This window comes from Trachemys scripta, chromosome 21 (genome assembly GCF_013100865.1).
Source record: "Trachemys scripta elegans isolate TJP31775 chromosome 21, CAS_Tse_1.0, whole genome shotgun sequence".
NCBI lineage: Eukaryota > Metazoa > Chordata > Testudines > Emydidae > Trachemys > Trachemys scripta.
In genome coordinates this window covers 13,712,590-13,730,341 of record NC_048318.1, presented here as the reverse complement: position 1 = coordinate 13,730,341, position 17,752 = coordinate 13,712,590, and the positions used below count along the sequence as shown (strand labels likewise).

The 17,752-nt window shown below is 44.6% G+C and overlaps 2 protein-coding genes across 2 annotated transcripts in view; one reads left to right on the top strand and one right to left on the bottom strand.

The window, feature by feature from the left end:
* Positions 1–4,207, top strand: part of PIH1D2 (PIH1 domain containing 2) — a gene marked incomplete in the record, with an annotated part of 9,412 nt that extends 5,205 nt beyond the window's left edge. The window contains 5 exon segments of the mRNA XM_034754569.1: positions 255–467; positions 1,893–2,016; positions 2,625–2,867; positions 3,331–3,593; positions 3,713–4,207. Of these exon segments, the coding sequence (XP_034610460.1) occupies positions 282–467; positions 1,893–2,016; positions 2,625–2,867; positions 3,331–3,593; positions 3,713–3,847 (951 nt within the window).
* Positions 4,208–5,828: 1,621 nt separating this feature from the next.
* Positions 5,829–17,518, bottom strand: DLAT (dihydrolipoamide S-acetyltransferase). The gene is made up of 14 exons (XM_034754635.1): positions 17,252–17,518; positions 16,338–16,439; positions 15,202–15,326; positions 14,918–15,074; positions 13,864–13,990; positions 13,236–13,426; positions 12,340–12,487; positions 12,040–12,107; positions 11,104–11,196; positions 9,925–10,032; positions 9,192–9,307; positions 8,714–8,876; positions 8,361–8,497; positions 5,829–7,461 (listed from the first exon to the last, which is right to left on the bottom strand). Exons 1-14 carry the CDS (start codon positions 17,501–17,503, stop codon positions 7,332–7,334), a joined length of 1,917 nt encoding a protein of 638 aa, XP_034610526.1. The 5' UTR covers positions 17,504–17,518; the 3' UTR covers positions 5,829–7,331.
* Between the last annotated feature and the right edge of the window lie 234 nt (positions 17,519–17,752).

Here is a 17,752-nt window from a genome sequence, read left to right as displayed (position 1 = left end):
TGGGGGCCAAGGGAGCGGCACAGGGGGATCTGGGGTGGGGGTCAAGGGGGCAGCACGGGGCGCTAGGGTGGGGTCAAGGGGACAGGGGAAGCGGTTGGCAGGTAGATCCCCCATCCTTTTTCTTGTGACTAGAACATATTTTGCCCTGGAGTCGAGGATACAAATCCCATGGACCCCGTGAAGGGCACCTGTTCAAAGCAGATACTCCCCCTAATTCTCTTTTTTCTCTTATAGGCATTACGCGTAGGACCCGGGCTGCTTCCTGAGGGACATTTGTGCTAATGATGGCGGCTCCTGCTCACCCAGAGGACATGCTGACTCAAGTGACCCAGCTCTGGAGTATGCTGGATGAGATGGCAGAAAACACCCCTGAGAGTTACCACAGATTCATGCAGCAGCAGCTGGAGGATGCAAAGCAATATTGCACTCCCCCTGAACCACATCTTTGCCTACAGACCCACATACTGGTACGCGGGGCAAGGGCTTATACTATGAAAGAGCCATGAGTTTCCAGTAGGATCTCACCTGGCAATGGTACTGCCTGGAAGATGCTTCCAGCTGCAAAACCAGCCACTACTAACTGAGCTGTGTCATGGGAGCCCTCACAGGCTATCTGAATACCCTTGGGAGTGGGTGAGGGTCCTTCTGAGCACCAGTGTTCACTGCTAGAGACCCAAGAGAACTGAGACACCAGTGAGGGAAGGAATGAGGATATCATTCAGCCTAATGGCTCAATAAGGTTAAAAAAGGATTTGATTTTTGTGAGGAAAAACAGCCTCTGCAGTGCCACTGGCTAGGATAAAAATAATAAAAGTTCTCATGCTTTGTGCTTCAGGGTGTGAGCCAGTGCTCCTTCCCAAAATACACTATCATGGAGGGCACAAAGAGGTGCATTGTGGAAGATTTTTATTTTCACAGAAGCATTGGGCAATAGCCATTGTCAGAGTCTGATAACCCAACTGGTCTATATGCCTGCGGGAAAAACACCATGTTTACATGGAACTGGAAAGAGCAGCAGATGCAGATATGAATTCTAGTGTTAAATGCAAAGCCATTCCTAATTAAACCAAGCAGTGTCCATGGAAAAAGTAAGGGCCTAGAGGAGATCACATATAATTCAGGAAGGCATACTTTGTGGGCTGAGGTTCATTAATAAACCGGAATGCATCCCATTGTGATAGAGCTCGATTCCTAGCTCTGAGATTCTGTCAGAATTGATGATCATAGCAGATCACTTAATGTAACATGGAAATCCTGGATATATTCTGCATCTAAGAGCACAGTAAACCTTGAGAGGGTGAACCCCATAACTTGATCTGGATACTGGTACCTCTGGGCAGTGAATACAAGTCTTTAGAGAGGCAGCTCTCCCCCCTTGTGCTATGGAAGTAGCCAGCTCCTAGATACTAGAAACCTGATTCTCCTCTCATACTATTGCAGCAGTGTAACTCCATTGACCGCAGTGGAAGTACTCCCCGGTTATGCTGGCACAACTATAGGTCACAGTCAGACTCTAAAGCAGTGCTGGTTTGTTGTTTAATGTCCTACATAGCACAGACTGTGACAAGACTCGTACTTTTGCTGTTTCTGGTAAAAAGGCCCCTTTGTGTCCCTAAAATCGATGTTCATAAACTGTATTTAAATCCTATCCTGCTCCTGGTGTACACCTCAGTGTATCTTTTCTTCAATACGAAAGCCCTGTGGGCAGGGAGACAAACATAGCTCTTTACCGGTTTTCTATAAAGTTGAACAAAGAAGTTTATAGGTAGTTAAGGATTTGGAAGTGACCTATGATTTTACTCTGTTGTTAACCGTTTGGTTCCACTGCACTTTTGGATACAAGGGGACCTAAACATTTGTGGTAATTAAGTGGTTTTGGGTTCTCTTTGCAGGATCCTAATGAAAAATCATTGTTCATTAACCTCTGCAGGTGGAAAAGGGTCCCAGCTCCTAAGTCACCTACTGATCCAATACCTCTAAGTGCTGGCCCACTAGAGGAGGTGTCCGATAAAGCAGGCAAGTACATAATGGGTTCCAAAATACTCTTTGTACGTGCCACAGTTAGGACGCTTTCCTCTCATTTCTATAGTATTGTATTGGCAAGGCAAAGACATAACTTTGGCAAAGAGCAGCCCTTTTAGAATGCCTTTGGCTGGCATATAGCTCGCAACTTGAAGGTGGAGGAGGCATAGACTGAACCCTAAGTAAAATTGGTTGTTCCTTCTGAAAAAGCAGAACATCGTACTAAATGCTTAAGTGCCTTGCAGGATTGGGGCTTTAGCGCATGTACCAATCTTTAAACACACGAGTAGTCTCAGTTCCATTAAATGCAGGGAAATTACTTCCATGCTTAACTTTACACATGTACGTAAGTGGTCTGCTGGATGGGAGTGGTATTTTCTATAGGTCAGTTTTCTGGAACCAGCTCCTCATAGGAAACCACAGATCAAGCCACTCCCCTCTTCATATTATTGATTCTTCAAAACATTCAATAATGAAAAGCATCAAAATTATTCTTAATATAGGTTACCCCTACTGTAGCTATGGCAGATGGTGTATTCTATCCCCTATAAAACAGATTGTATCAGTACAGCAATAATTTTTGACACTCATTGTTTTTCTAGAGATTTACTCCATCATAGATATTGCATATAATCCGACTGTTCTTCAGCGAGAGGAGAACCAAGCAGAAATGGATCACTTGATCCGTCTGACATTTAAATACATTGAGGAGCATTACAACCTCTCTCTCGCCCACTCTTACCACATTGCAACATTCACACTCAAAGGAAGCCTGAAAAGGATGAAACAGAGTCTGGGAGGAGGGCCACTACCAGCTCCACTTTTCAACAAGAACATGAGGAATGGTACGTACACTTTTTAAATTACTGTCAAGAAATGGTGTAATGGAAATGGGAAAGGTCCTGTCCATGTGAGGGCGGCTACAATGTTACTTTCCATCTCCATGAAATCTAAAGAATATTGAAACTGACTTGTTCCCTGTTCCTGCAAGATGCTCAGCATCTCGCAGGCTTGGGCCCAGTAGAATCAGGCCTTTGTGGTGTCACTGTAAGGTACAGAACACTGGAAACTTGAGTTTCAATCTTGCACCTACTTAAAAATAAAATTGGAAATGAGAAATGAAGATGGAAAGAGCTCCATGAAATTAGTATACAAGCTGTAGCAGCTGAGTTCATAATCACAAAGCTGAGACTTAAGTTTTGGCACATTTTGCCAACTGGTATAAATCCATCAGTTAAATCTACAGCTAAACTATTTCTAAGACGATATTTTAGTAACTACCTGTGTGACTAATATTTTTTCTGGAAGAACTGACACTGGACCAGATGAAGCACAACCTCAGAGAGGAGGATCACAATAATGCTACACTGCTGCTGAACAAGGATGTTACACAGTCTAAAGTGCATCTGATAGAAGAGATTGCCAGTATGGAGCTGCCAGAGGAGCCAAGCACACCTGCCTATGAACTGACCATTGCAAAGGATTCAAATGGGAAACCTCTAAAGATTGAACTGAAAGTTGAATTGCCTAAAGTTAGTTCTGTTTCTGAATGTGAACTGAGCATTTCAAGGGTAAGTTTTGCAGGAATGAAAACCTGTGTCTTCTCTCTGTTGAACCCAAACAGGCTTAGAAAGTCACTTAAACTAACACATATACTTGCTCACGGAGTATTTTAATTTGCCTGTTTTAGGATGATGTAATCGTTGAAGTCCCTGAAAAATACAGATTACAGCTGGATTTGCCAGAATTGGTCGATGAAGAAGCAACTACAGCAACATTTAACAAAGGGAAAGGTGTGTTGCTTATCATAATGCCAATTTCCTAAAGAAAATGTTAGGGAGAGCAGATTCTCACAAAGTTAGTGGGTATGTGTCACTCTTAAAGATTAAAAGGAAGGTTAATGGTAAAGATCTTACCAATATGTAGAAATCAGTATCTGTGTTATTCTAAGTATCTGTTTTGCTGTCTGTGCGCACACAATTTCCTTTAGAGAACAGAGGGTGATGAAGTTTACATAGAGAGGAAGTGTACAGTATATAGAGTAGGAAGGAATTCGTAATACAAGTTGTAAGCATTTAAGGGTTACTTAGATCATTTTATCTCTAACACGATTCTACATTATAAACTTTACTACCATGTCCAGTTTGTCAATCAGTAGAGCAATAAAGGGTGATAAACTTTTGAAGAAATTGTTTTGCTTTCTGGTTTTACTCTGCTGAAAAAACTCTTATCCGGTGTTGCAAACTGTTTCTTTTTAAATAGAGGATTTAATTCTGGTGAAAGATGGGGACATTGATGATGCATGACATGTAACAGTGCAAGCTCTCCCCCAACCTGGCTTCTTTTTCAAATAGAGCTGCAGGGGTTACCTTTCAAAGGTGAGGTGAGCAGTCTCCACAGCCAATTCAGTCAGTGGCTCCTCTGCTGATAGTGCACAGCTGCCCTCAGTAGTAAGAGTTGGCCTTAACCCACCAATGCAATGGTATTGCACTCTCAGCAGAACTAGGCAACATAACAATAGTGCTCTAGAACTAGTCTGCCAATTCAAAGACTATTTACATAATGAATATGAAAGCTCAAGAACCCTATGAATGAAGGTATCTACCAAAAGGATTTCTCTACTATAAACACTTCCCAAGTGCTATATGTCTGTGGTGCCAGCTAGCATTCATGAAGAAAACAAGCCAATGCAGATGAGATAACATTAAAAATGAGTACTTCAGAGGTTGGACAAGGTAGGCCAGCAGTCAAGTTGTTTTACAAAGGCAATAATGATCATATTCTTTCAAATATGAAATTATTTTTCAGACTGGAAGTGAGGAAATAAAGCATCAATTTCATGATGCCTTTTTGGTAAATAATTTGATATCACAATGTACTCACCCCTTTTATGCCAGGCTGTACCCACTTTAGCTTTACATTACTCTCCTCCATTACAGCATATAACAATATGGCAAAGGAATAACCATGTTTTAAAATAGATCAGAAATTAGAACAGACAGGTTAGAAATGTATAATTGTATTTTATGGGGAGGGATAGCTCTGTGATTTGAGCATTGGCCTGCTAAACCCAGGGTTGTGAGTTCAATCCTTGAGGGGGCCACTTAGGGATCTGGGGCAAAATCAGTACTTGGTCCTGCTAGTGAAGGCAAAGGGCTGGACTCGATGACTTTTCAAGGTCCCTTCCAGTTCTAGGAGATATGATCTCTCTATATATTATTATTATTATTAAATTTTAACAGACTAATTTACTCATGAGCCACAATTCTTAGTTTTCCTCCATTTTTGTTCTGAAACAGTCACAAGGATTGCATCTAAAGACTGCCTTTCTATAGTTATAGGTCAGACTGAGAAGTGTTCATGTACGTGAGGTGCCCTAGTTGGAGTGTATAGCATGCAACAGGGCACTGCAACACACAGCCAACTACAAACAAAGGATCATTCTGCTGTTCTGCAACCTGTTCCCCAGTCAGGCTCTCAATAAGACAGTGGTCCTTTGGCACAAGGTAGTTCCTGTTTTGATTAATTTTCAGGTTATTATGGGGATGGGATAACAAGAGTGTCCAGGATTTCCTTAACCAGAACTTCTAAGTACACAGTGGAGTCAGAAACATAAATCATCCAAGTCCAGTGCTGCATGATGGTGGCTTAACAAAGATGTTACTGAATCACTTATGGCTGGAAATCTTAAGGTTAATAGGGTAAGTTGCATTTGCCCAACGAAACGGGCTGACAACTTGGATAGACTGTGCACTAGCAGTGAGGTGAGCAGCACCCACTACTAAACAGAAAAAGCACTGGGACAATTTTTATTTGTCTAACAATTCCAAAGGTTTAATAGAACACATGGACTCGCTAGAGAATATGGAACTGAGAGAATTAGAACATTTTTAAACTTAAGTGCAACAACTTTTCTTCTTACCCAACCATCAAAGTTAGGCATAACTGCAACCCACCAAGTAAAACGTTACATAGTTCTCACAAAAATATTTCATCTCCACAGTATATTTTTTCAGTATTACTTTTAGTGGATTCTGTAGCACAACTTTACAAGAGACAATACTTAATGCAATGTATAGGGTACAGAATAAGTTTCTATATAGAATTTATTTAACCTTTTGTTCCTACCAAGCTCTCCTGGTCACTGATCAACTACATGATCCTTTTTAAGTTAACATTTCCCTTTGGAAAGTGGAATATTGGGAGTGGCCACCAATGTATCCCCGCACTGTAGGACACAATTGTTAGTGTATTTGGGTACAAGTCCAATAGAAAACCATTTAAAGCATTTTACATACATTATATACATGGGACAGCACAAAGGCTGGGACAGTAAAGACATTTCATCGAAGAATTGTGATATCAATGACCTCAACTCATGTCAGAGATTCCTATGTCAAGAATGTCTGAAAAACCAATTTTCAAGCATCCAAGTCATCACAGAAATGATTTGCAGGGATGGAATACCAATGGCCAAATTACACATGCTAATAATGGGTATCAATACACATAGCAAGAAATTCTCCTGACTGTTCTGCAGAACATTTCCATTGCAATAGGGTGTATTGTTAACATTGCAGGAGGGAAAGCAGCCATTTAAGATAATTTCATACAAAAATACACACGTGAAAATCCACAAGGATAGGGCACGTTCTCTGGCAATTAGAAGAGATTCGATTTATTGTTTTGATAGCCTGATTAGTGTAACTTCTCTCTTGCCCCCCCCCCCCTTTTTTTTTTAAAGTCCTCTAAAAGAGATCACGTAGCTGTGAAAATCTGAGTTAGTGTTGAATTTCAAGGAGGAATTGGAATGTGAACCCTTTGTCCTATGAAAAAATATTCCTCCTCTCAGTGTGTGCCTGTCACTTTCACTAATACTAGCAGGAGAACAGACCACTTAGGGTTCACTTAAAAAAAAACCTAGCCTTACAAATTCTTTTGCACAGAGGTTTACAATCTGGTTCTCTTATTTCTGAGAACACAAGAGATTATATATCTGTGTATGCTCCCCCCCTCCCCCCCCGCCCCAATTCAGGAGTGTTCACATGATTTTAAATCTAAAACACTTGACTTTTTTTGAGAAACATTGGCAAATTCATTAACTGTATAAAATACAGTATAACTGTATATTGCTCTGTAAAGCCTTCTGCAAACTATTTATCTGTACAGACTGGTAAAAATTACCAGTTAATATACATATTTAAAATAAAAAAGGAAAATTTGTTTAATAGAGTCTAATCACTGAAATATAAATAGCTTGATTAGAACAGAACAATGTGACCTAGGAAAGTCTTGGTTGTTTGGTTCGATTATAGCAGCATGGTTGTTGGCCTTTCAAGGAACTTTTTGAACTCAGCAAGCCACTGGGCTCCAACTGCTCCATCCACAACTCGGTGGTCACAACTAAGAGTAACTGACATCATGCTGGCCACATCAAACCTGGGAAGAGAAACAAATTACCATATTTCGCACTCTGCAAGTTGGTTAGCAGAGATTTGTCAGCCAGTGATATTTACACACCACCCAGGACTTTTATAAAAGATAAACACCAAAGGGTGTTAGTCTTGTCGTACTCAGATCTACATTTATATCTCCACAAATGCTTATGATGAAGATCTACATGATAGAGTAGATCATATCCTTCATTTTCTGAAATTAGGTGATCCCTTTGGAACATGCAGTTCATTTTATTTAATAAAATGCAAATACATTCATGATAAAACTTCACTCCACCTCCATGCTAAGTCGCCCTCGAGGCCTGTCTACCTCAGGGTGAGTTTTCAGGCAGTAAGACTGCCTTTTATCTATACAACGCATCATTCATTTGCTCACCAGATTCAAAAGTCTGCACTGTGCCAGTCAAAATTTACCAACGAAATATGGTCCTGTGAGAAAGGCACTAATCTAGGATTTAGGAGACAAAGGTTCAATTCCTTCCTCTGCCACACATTTCCTGTGCAACCTTGAGCAAATTATTTACTCTCCGTGCCTCAGGCCCCCATCTTACAGATGGGGATAATAGGACTTCCCTATCTCACAGGGACATTGTGCGGGGAAATACATTAACGATTGTGAGATGGTTGGATAATATGGCAATGGGAGCCACATAAGTACCTAACATAGCTAAACTGAAAACAGATTGATAAGATTTGCCTATAACTGTATTTAAAATTATGATGTATCAAAAGCAGCTCGTGAAGCGCAACAGTTGCACTGTGCAATACTGCAAAATATTGATCATTTGATGGGGAAATTAGAATCCTAGCCATTATTCCAAAGTAAATGTCACCTGTTTGAAGAGTTAACTGAATCTGGATAATGCTCTATTTAATACTTACCCCTTCTCATTATTTGCTGGCACCAGCCTGTTCTCTGAAGTACCAACTGCCAGAATACATGCCTGAGGTGGATTGATTATGGCAGAGAAATTCTTAATCCCATACATTCCTAAATTGGAAACCGTAAAAGTGCCTCCCTACAGGAAATAAACACACAGATTAATATATGGAACTTCACAAAAGTCACTTCACACAGCATGTTAATTAACATGGCTACACTTGATCATTTACTTGAAAGTTCCTGTTCTGAAGCAGTCAATTGACTGATATGTCATGAAATTGTTCAATTTTTTTTTTTTTTAAGTTGGGAACAATCACAGCTGCAGTAATTACTAACACACCAAGCGCCTCACCTGGAATTCGTGGGGCTGAAGTTTACCTTCTCGTGCTTTGGCTGCCAAAGAGGCAACATCTTTACTAATGGAAGCCAGTCCCTTTATGTGCGCATTGAACACGATGGGAGTTATAAGCCCTGCAGGAGTACTCACTGCAATGCTAACATCCACTACATGATTTCTGTAAGACACAATGGAGACACAACCCAGATTACTTGAGCAGGACACAAAGATTTTTTTGAAAGCATTAAAGCCACCTTGTATAAACGAGTAGTTACTGTCAAGTCCATTAAATCTAAGTGCCCAGGCCTCACTCACAAGGGCACTTGAAGAAAAGGATATGAAGTATTGAGAATCCCCTGAGTTTTACACTGCAGCTGCTCCCATTCCTGCCAGCCTTTATGAGATCCTGCCAAAAGCGTGGGAGAATTGCTCCATTTTGCTATTAACACCATACTGAATAAAGTTACTAGCTACATTTGGACCATATACTTACTGCCTGATAACAGTGTCCAACCATGAGGAATTGGCTTCAGGCACCTTCACACATGCCAGAGCTGAAGCTTTAATGATGAAATCGTTGACAGAAAGCTTAACGTTCTCTGACACCTCCTGTAAAGAGAAGACAGAGGTTTGAAACGTCAGTGATTTACTCACTCCTTATAGTCACCACAAAAACGGAATTAGTTTGCATAAACACGAGACTACACAGCCTGTTTACACGTACTGCGTGACCCCATCACAGTCAATCTGGCACATCTCTAAGAGGAAACAACATCTGAAAGTGTCTTAAGCCCATTTCACATTTGCATCTCCCCCCTTGGAGTCTGAGAAGCAGCATTCAGTTTTGGGATATGTGTTATCTTCATTTCTCCAAAAGAAAACACTCGGCTCAGAAGCAGCATCTTGTTTACGGTTTGATCCTGCTCTTTATCCTATTTTCTAACTGAGGCAACAATAGTAAAAGAAAGCTGTGCAGGTTGTCTAGGATTCAATGTGATCTGGTTGGGGAACTCTGAGCACACAATGGGCAGTGTTTGGATGAATAAGACTTCTCCACACACTGTGTCAAGACTTGACTAGCAGGAGGCAGCAAACTTTGGATGCGAAGGAACCCGTTCTTCCCAAGTCCAGCTGGCTCAACACTGAAGAACAGACGCAGGAGGCTCACCAGACTGGTTATCTACCTGTCCGCTCAGACCCACACCACAACCCTTCAGTAGTGTTACCTTATTAAGTTCTTTCCTGAGCTCCAGTATTTCTCCCACATTTATATCAATAGATAGATAGTAGTGAGGTATTGTTTGTTTAGACTGCATCAAACGCTGAGCAATGACCTGAAGGGAAACAGAGCAGGTCATTAAAACACAACACACTTTGCAAAATGGGTTTCCATCCAAGTTAAAAGTAGGGCTGACAATGCACGCCACTGTCTTAGATGCACACGTTATAGCACAATTGGGTTTGGTCCAAGTGTCTTTGGAGTTGCTACATAAAGACCACTGAGCAACAGACAATAGCCAAAAGACCAATATAAGGATTTTGCATTTTTAAAACAGCTAGAATTTATACCCCTACTCTCATTGTGTTCTCCTAGGCTTTTGCTGGATGGAGCAGAGAGATGAACAGATGGGCTGGGACAGAGGAAAACTTTGTTATGGTGATTTGGGAAGCATCTTAGTTTTGGGGACATTGGTCCTAACTGTTATTTGTATTTTAGAGAAATTGTACATGAGGCCAGAAACGTTGTATGGATGCATTTTTATAAACGCAATAAAGCAGTTGCTGTATATAAAAGGCACCTCCACAAGAAGATCTCGCCCTCCCCTTCAAATGAAGTTCATTACACCAGAAAAGAGAGATTCGGCTAACAGGAATGGTTGTCCATTATAAGGCACCAGACACCTGGAGACACGTCACCCTACTATAAATCACTAATGGCAGTAAAAATGAGAGTGGGATTTTGCTTCAACTTTCATTTCTCGAGATGTGGGTGGATCTCACCCTAGTCCTTTTTTTGGGTACATCAACCATCATGACATGATTTGGCACAATTGGCCGTCTCTGCTCGAGGTGCAAACTGGGATAGAAGAGTTGCTGCAGATTAGGGGTGAGGTGCATTGACAAAGCTGTGGACAGGGAGAGACCTCGCAGGTCAGAATGGAGGTGCATCAGCAAAGCTGCAGGGGGGAAGCTTGCTCAACACCTGCCAGTTCTATGCCTTGCTCAAGCCAGCGCTATTAAATCACTTCTTCTACCAGGTTCCCTACCCTTCAGCATCCAATTGGCCCTCCAGGTTAAAAGGGACCTTAGTCAACAGTGGTTAAATGTTTAATGTTTCTGGAAATATTCCTATGTGTAAATACAATCTCCTCTTTAAAGGGAGAGAAAGAAGGAAAACTTCTTACCCTCCGAACATTACTGATGGGGATATCTGTGAAGACGCCTGAAGGAGGTGGTGCTGCTGTTGGAGCTGCAGGTGCAACAGGGGCTGCCTGGGCCTATATGCAAAGAGAGACACAGACAGACATTGTTCAGATGTGAGCTGGGGTTTGTAAGAAACTAGAAATCAGCATTACGGAGACAAGCTTTGGGATAACTCCTGTGAATAAGGCTGCGGTGGAAAACAGATTGCTGAAATATGGCTACTCTCCCCGTTTCCAGGTCACCTTCTTTAATAAGCAGAAGGCACTCCCCTCCTATAGCTTCCTACCCTAATGCATTTTAAGTGACTCACAAACCCAAATATTAAGGCCTTAATAATGATGTGGTGTTTGTGGGTATACGAAACATATGGTATTGATATCTGTAGCTACTATATTCTAATTAAGGACTGGTAATAAATATTAGTGATAGGTACCAGCCTATAAGGTTACAGCTACAAAGCAGAACTCCATCAGACAATGATTGGAAAGTAAGGATGACTGCAGGAGACTTTCAGTTTTTAATATTGGACTTCCTTTGATTTTCCCCTCCTAAGCTGCATTCCTCCAGGCTCCGCCACTCCATCAGCTGTTCTGTTATTATGGTAATGGGGACCATATAAACACCTGGAGAGGCAGGATGTGCTTCTGCAGCAAAATTCCAAAGTGACAAATTAAAAAAGGAGAACAATTTGTCTCACGTTTCTGAAGTCCTACACATGCTGACTCCCCAACACTTTCAGATACAACATTCCACACTGTCCAATCACCAGCACAACTGTCAGTCTTCAGAACGGCCGTACTTCACCTGCTGGTTGCAGTCTTCAGCTGCTTCCAAAGAACAGCAGGTAGCTCTACACTTCTGTCATAACAACTACTAATGCGGTAGTACAAGATCTCACAGATTTCAGTCCTACTCACAGGGACAATCTTTGGAGGCACAAATGACTCAATATCTTTCTTCGTGATTCTGCCATCTGGTCCAGTACCTGGTGGAGGGACATGTGAAATGTAAGATGATTTCATGCAATGCCATATTGGGAAAATGCACGTTAAAATGAAACCCACTCCCTTTCTGACCCAGTCACTTAGCACAGCAATTGGACATTCGGCTGTAATCCATGACCGGAAAACATTTTCGATGGACTGTGAGGGAATGGACAGCTCAGCACACATCTAAGGGCAGCAGAGACTTGGATAAGAACAGAAATGGCAACTCACCTTTCACCTGCACAATGTCAATTCCTCTTTCTGCTGCCAATTTCTTCGCCAGGGGGCTAATTATTACCCTTCCTTTATGTGCGGGAGCCCCAGGTGATGTGACTGCTGGAGCTGAAGGGGCAGTGGGCTGGGGAGGAGGAGCTGCTGCCTTAAGAGAATGGGTTAGACACAGTCATTAGCTGCACAGACATTCAGCTAAAGTCTTAAAGTTTCACTTAATAAGTATGAGGAGATTTAACATGCAAAGAGAACATGGGCATCTGGTTACCAGAAACCAACTAGAGAATGTTCACAGATCAGCAACAAAAGTGATCAGGGGCTGATTTAGGAGATTAAGGAAGAGAATGAGAGATAAATCAGCAGAATTTGTGGCTAGAGTGAGGATCAGAGGTGGGGAACATAATACTATAGGTATGGGGGAGAAGAATTATTTAGGAAGGTACAGAGAAATAGATGACATTATTTAGTCTATCAGAATGCCTTTCTGGGAGTGCGACTGATTATGTTGTGGAATCATCTCCCAGAGGAAGGGGCAGTAAGTGACTTGTATCCCCATCATTTCATAGATACATAGATGCTAGGACTGGAAGGGACCTCGAGAGGTCATCGAGTCCAGTCCCCTGCCCTCATGGCAGGACCATTTGGGGCATTTAAAACTAGAACGGGCAGCGGTCTGAATTACAGACATAGGGAACAACCTCCATCAGTTCCCAGAGGATAGCTAACTTGTGCTAACAGGTTGTATCCATCTCACATTATCCTTCCACTCATGAAACCACAAACACATTATTGGAGTTCAAACTTCACAAGGTCCAAAACAGCAGGATTATTCAGGTCAGATTAGCAACTGCTAATGGTCCCCCCAACTTCTCTTCCCCATCAGAGATAGTCTTTACCGGAGGGGGAGGACTTAGTAGTGGTGCTTGTGGTTTGATGTCAGCTACTCCAGTCTCCCTGTAGTCAGCAAATGCTGGAATATCAGACTCCTTCTCCACAATGATACAGAGTGGGGTTCCTAATGGCACATCCCTTGTTCCTTCAGGCACCATAATTTTTGCCAGGTAACCTTCTTCCTGCACTTCAAAGCCTTAAAAGAAAATGACTGATGAGTGCTGGGGAAGATCAAATAACCAGAAGGTTGGCATTGATGTCTCACAATCTCAACACACTGGCACAATGAAGAGTTCTTCTAGATGATGCTTTCAGTCTCCCCCCAGTAACTAAATCTCTGCCACTTTTTAACAGATCTTTAAAACAACACCGAATGGGGAGAAGTCTCCACATACCGCAGGTCTAACACAACAGGGCTGATGCAAAGCTGGGAGCTGCTATTAGCAGCTCTATCACCTAGAACTACAAGAGGACAGGAAATAGCTTTAAATTGCTTCTTTTACGTTGCACCAAGGCCTACTGCTCTTTGCAGCTGGAAGAGAAGAGGCTGGTTTGAAGCTCTACTGTGGATCACGCTCTCTCCAGAGGTTATAGAACAATCTATGGTCCCTCTCAGGGTTAGAAATTTCTCACCTATCGTGGCTTTGTCTGTTTCAATTTCTGCCAGTAAGTCTCCTTCACTGAGTTTCTCACCAACCTTCTTCTCCCACCTCTGAACCGTGCCCATTGTCATCGTAGGCGAGAGAGCAGGGAGAAGAATCTATGGAGTCAAAAGAATGCGAGCGTATCATAACAGATAACTGAAAGCCAACAGGAACAGGAGCATGACTTCAAATCCAACAAGCGTGTTACCCTTGAGAATGAGCCTGCACCAATATGTTCCTGGGCCTGCCTAACCCAACGGAGCAGGGTGCGATGCTGCTGCTGCCAGATCTCTGGTTTAGCTTCTTTAAACAAGACTTAAGTTAAGGAAGAAATTTGAGAGGCAACAACTGAGGGATTTTCCTGTTGGGATTCTGCTTTGCCTGTTTAGTGCTAGTAAATAATCATCACCTAGCATTTTTTACCTGTAGAGCCCAAGTGATGGGGAAATTGAGACACAGATAAGTGGAGTGCCTTGTCTGAGGTCACACAGCAAGTCAGTGGCAGAAATAGAAATAAAACTCCCAATTCCCACAACAGGTGAGGTTCCCCCAACTCCATTTGGGATCTGACTCCTTAACACAATGCTATGAAAAACGAAGGGGTGGATGGGAAGAGCTATGCTGGCAGTGACACACCCTGGCCCTCAGAGCAGTCAGGTACTACAGTGATAGGCACTTTAGATATGTATGAAATAATAATGATGTGTACAATTTTGCAAGACCAAAGGGGCCATACAAGTACTTAAGATAAAAGAAACATAGGATACTGTAGTAGTACTAGGCAGTCACAGAGATACCTCAGCATCTAACCACATTAGATCTAACCAAGCACAACTGTTTTCAAAGCTTAACTGATTGGGGTCCCCCCCGCCCCCGAAGACCATTTTAAATCTGTAGGATAGATCGACCGACAGACTCCTGCAGCTAGAGCTAATAAGGCCCATGGTTTGTATCTACATCACAGTGCCCAGGAGTTAATAGTGTTAGACAGACAGAAGACAGACACTGAAGAATAGTTCACTGAGGGTATGTACATGCCCTACCTGCATGTGAGGAGGGTAGGAGCTGCCTGGAGCCTGCACAGAAGGCTGAGCTGGTGGGGGGGGAGCTGCCGCTGAAGGGGGAGGCACTGAGGCTGCTGGAGCAGCAGATGCTGCAGAATCCAAGGTAAAATTCTTAAAGGCATCAATAAACTCAGGCCTAGAAGAGGAGCGAAAGGAGCCATGAAGACAACATGGAAGATGACGTGCCTAATGCTTCATCCAGGGCACCCAAACCACCAGGTTCCCAAGACAGCACTCTACTGAGATGTGATCGATTTACTTACTTTTCAACTGTGATACATATTACAGACCCAATGGGAACATCCCTTGTCCCTTCTGCCACCAGGATCTTGGCCAAGTAACATTCTTCCAGACTCTCAAACCCCACAGTCGCTTTGTCTGTTTCCACCTTTGCAAAAAGAGAACGATCTTGTTATGGCCACACGCGCGCACACACAAAAAAGAAGGCTTCACATCAGCTCAGAATCCACCAGTCTGATGTTTGTGGGTGAAGTTCCCTGGCATATAAAGCCATGATGAGAATCATCTCAGTTGACAGCAGCAACTTGGCTGAAAGGGAAGAGAGGCTGTAGAACAAATGAGGTTCAATCCCTCTCACAAGTAGCTAAGAAACAGCAGGCAACTCTGAGAGGTAGTGGGGTTATGGCTGTTTTTAATCACTTCAATAAAGTGGCTTCAGAAGATTAATATTAATTTTTATTATCTGTATTTCACAGTACCTAGGAGCCCCAGACATCGATCAGGACACCGCTGTGCTAGGTGCTGTACACACACAAAACACAAAGAGGGTCCCTGCCCCAGATAACTTACAATCTAAGCATGAGAGGGACCAGATGGATAGACAGACTGACAGAGGAGTACAAGGAAACAATGAGACAATATATCAGCATGACAGGCTGTGGTCTCAGCCCACCAGCAGCCTATCTGTTGTCAAATTTTATGTAGCCCTCACAGCAAATGAGAATTTTAAGAAGAAATCTGAAGGCAGAAAATGAGTTAGTTTTGTGGATGTTTATGGGGAGCTTCTCCCAAGCCTGAGGGGCAGCACAGGAGAAAGTACAAAGGTGCTTGTTTGAAAATTTAACAAGTGGGTAATGGAAGCTGGCATTATGGCTGAACAGAGGCAGGAGTCAACCTTCCAATGCTGAATCAGAGATAATGGTTAAGGGTGAGGAAAGGACATTTATGCCCGTTTGGGGTGACTTGTAACAAAATCCAGGGCATGCACTTAGTACGGAGACAATTTTAGAGACTATAGCCTGCCTCGTCCCCTGGTTATGGTGCAGCTTCCCACCCCACCAGAAAGTGAGAGGCCCAAGGGGAGGCCCCCCCAGAAGAACTGGCCCTTGGTACCCCATAACTGGGACCATCCTGGTTAGGGGCAACCTCTCCACAGTACCTCTGCAATCAGATCTCCCTCGCTGATCTTCTCCCCCTCCTTCTTCTCCCACCGAGCGATAGTCCCCATCTGCATTGTAGGGGAAAGAGCCGGCAAAGGCACCTGCAAAAGAACAACCCAGCCATAGCGCAAGGGACCCTAGAACACCTTCCACCAAGAGAGGCGAGAGGCCAGTCAATGCTCTTGAATCCAGAAACAGTCAAGGGGTCAACAATAAAACGGCCATAATGCTCAGGCAATAACAGTTTCACGTTTATTCGTCCCAAGGTAGGGTGACCAGACAGCAAATGTGAAAAAATCGAGATGGAGGTGGGGGGTAATAGGAGCCTATATAAGAAAAAGACCAAAAAATCGGGACTGTCCCTATAAAATCAGGACATCTGGTCACCCTATCCCAAGGTGCTTCGTAACTCAGAGTGACTTCGGGGAACTGCTCGCCCCCTTGAGCTCTAAAGGGCAGCTCCCGACTGGCGCACACTGGAGCGGTGGGGAAGGGGCACGCAGACAAGGGCAAATCCCAACTCGGCAGCAGATGACCGGGCTATCGGCCAGTGGGATCTAGGGGTGCCACAGCCTGCGGGTTCGGGGGCCTAGGAACAGGAGAAGGGCCCGGCCAGCGAGTCTGAGGGGGGGGGGGGGGCAGGGGGGGGGGGCTGGGCTGGGGCTGTTTCCATCTCACGGGGGCTTTGCAAGGGGGTCCCCCATCCTGGCCTCCCCCGCGGCTGTGGGGTCGGGGGGGCACGCTCCCAGGGAGCTGGGGAAGAGAAAGGGGGTGACCCTGCGGCTCGGGCGGCTCCGGCTGGGGGCGGCACCCGCAGCCCCCGGCTCTGGGGGTCAGGGTCCCGGGGGGGGGGTCCGGGTGCCCCGCTGATGGGGCACCAGGGCCGGTTCCTCGTGCCCCCCCGGCCCCTCACCTTCTGGTGCGGCGGGAGGCTGCACCACCGCCGGGGGACGAGGCGGGGCCAGGGCTCCCTCAGCAGCAGCCGCCCCGCGGGCCGGGGGCCCGGGCCGCTCCGGCTCCAGCTCCGGCCCGGCGGGGGCTGCGCGGCCCCCAGGCTCCCTCCACTCAGGGCGCGGGCCCCCCGGGCCGGGCTCGCTCCCGCCGCGCCGGGCACTCGCCGCGGGGCCGCGCACGGGGCGAGGCGCCGCGCGAACACGCGCCACATGCTGCTGTGAAGCCGGGCCCCGCCAGCGGCTCCGGCAATGACCTCGCTCCCCTCCGGACTGCGGGCGCCCACCGCGCTTTACGGCAGCAGCGGCTGCGACAGTGTCGCGAAGAGCCACAAAGCAGAGAGGGAAGCTAGGGGCGGGGCAGCAGCCGGAGCGAGGGGCTGGTTGGGGGAACAGCGCCCAGGAGACAGGGCGAGAGATCTGGGGGTGGACATGGGAGCAAGGTGGGGGAGAAGGGGTCCATA

Excerpts from the sequence above, each read along its gene's own strand:
- DLAT (XM_034754635.1), bottom strand. The coding sequence starts at position 17,503 with ATGTGGCGCGTGTTCGCGCGGCGCCTCGCCCCGTGCGCGGCCCCGCGG. Across the intron at positions 12,488-13,235 it reads TACTAAGTCCTCCCCCTCCG|GCAGCAGCTCCTCCTCCCCA; the intron begins GTAAAGACTATC and ends CATTCTCTTAAG. Across the intron at positions 8,877-9,191 it reads TTGGACACTGTTATCAGGCA|AAATCATGTAGTGGATGTTA; the intron begins GTAAGTATATGG and ends TGTGTCTTACAG.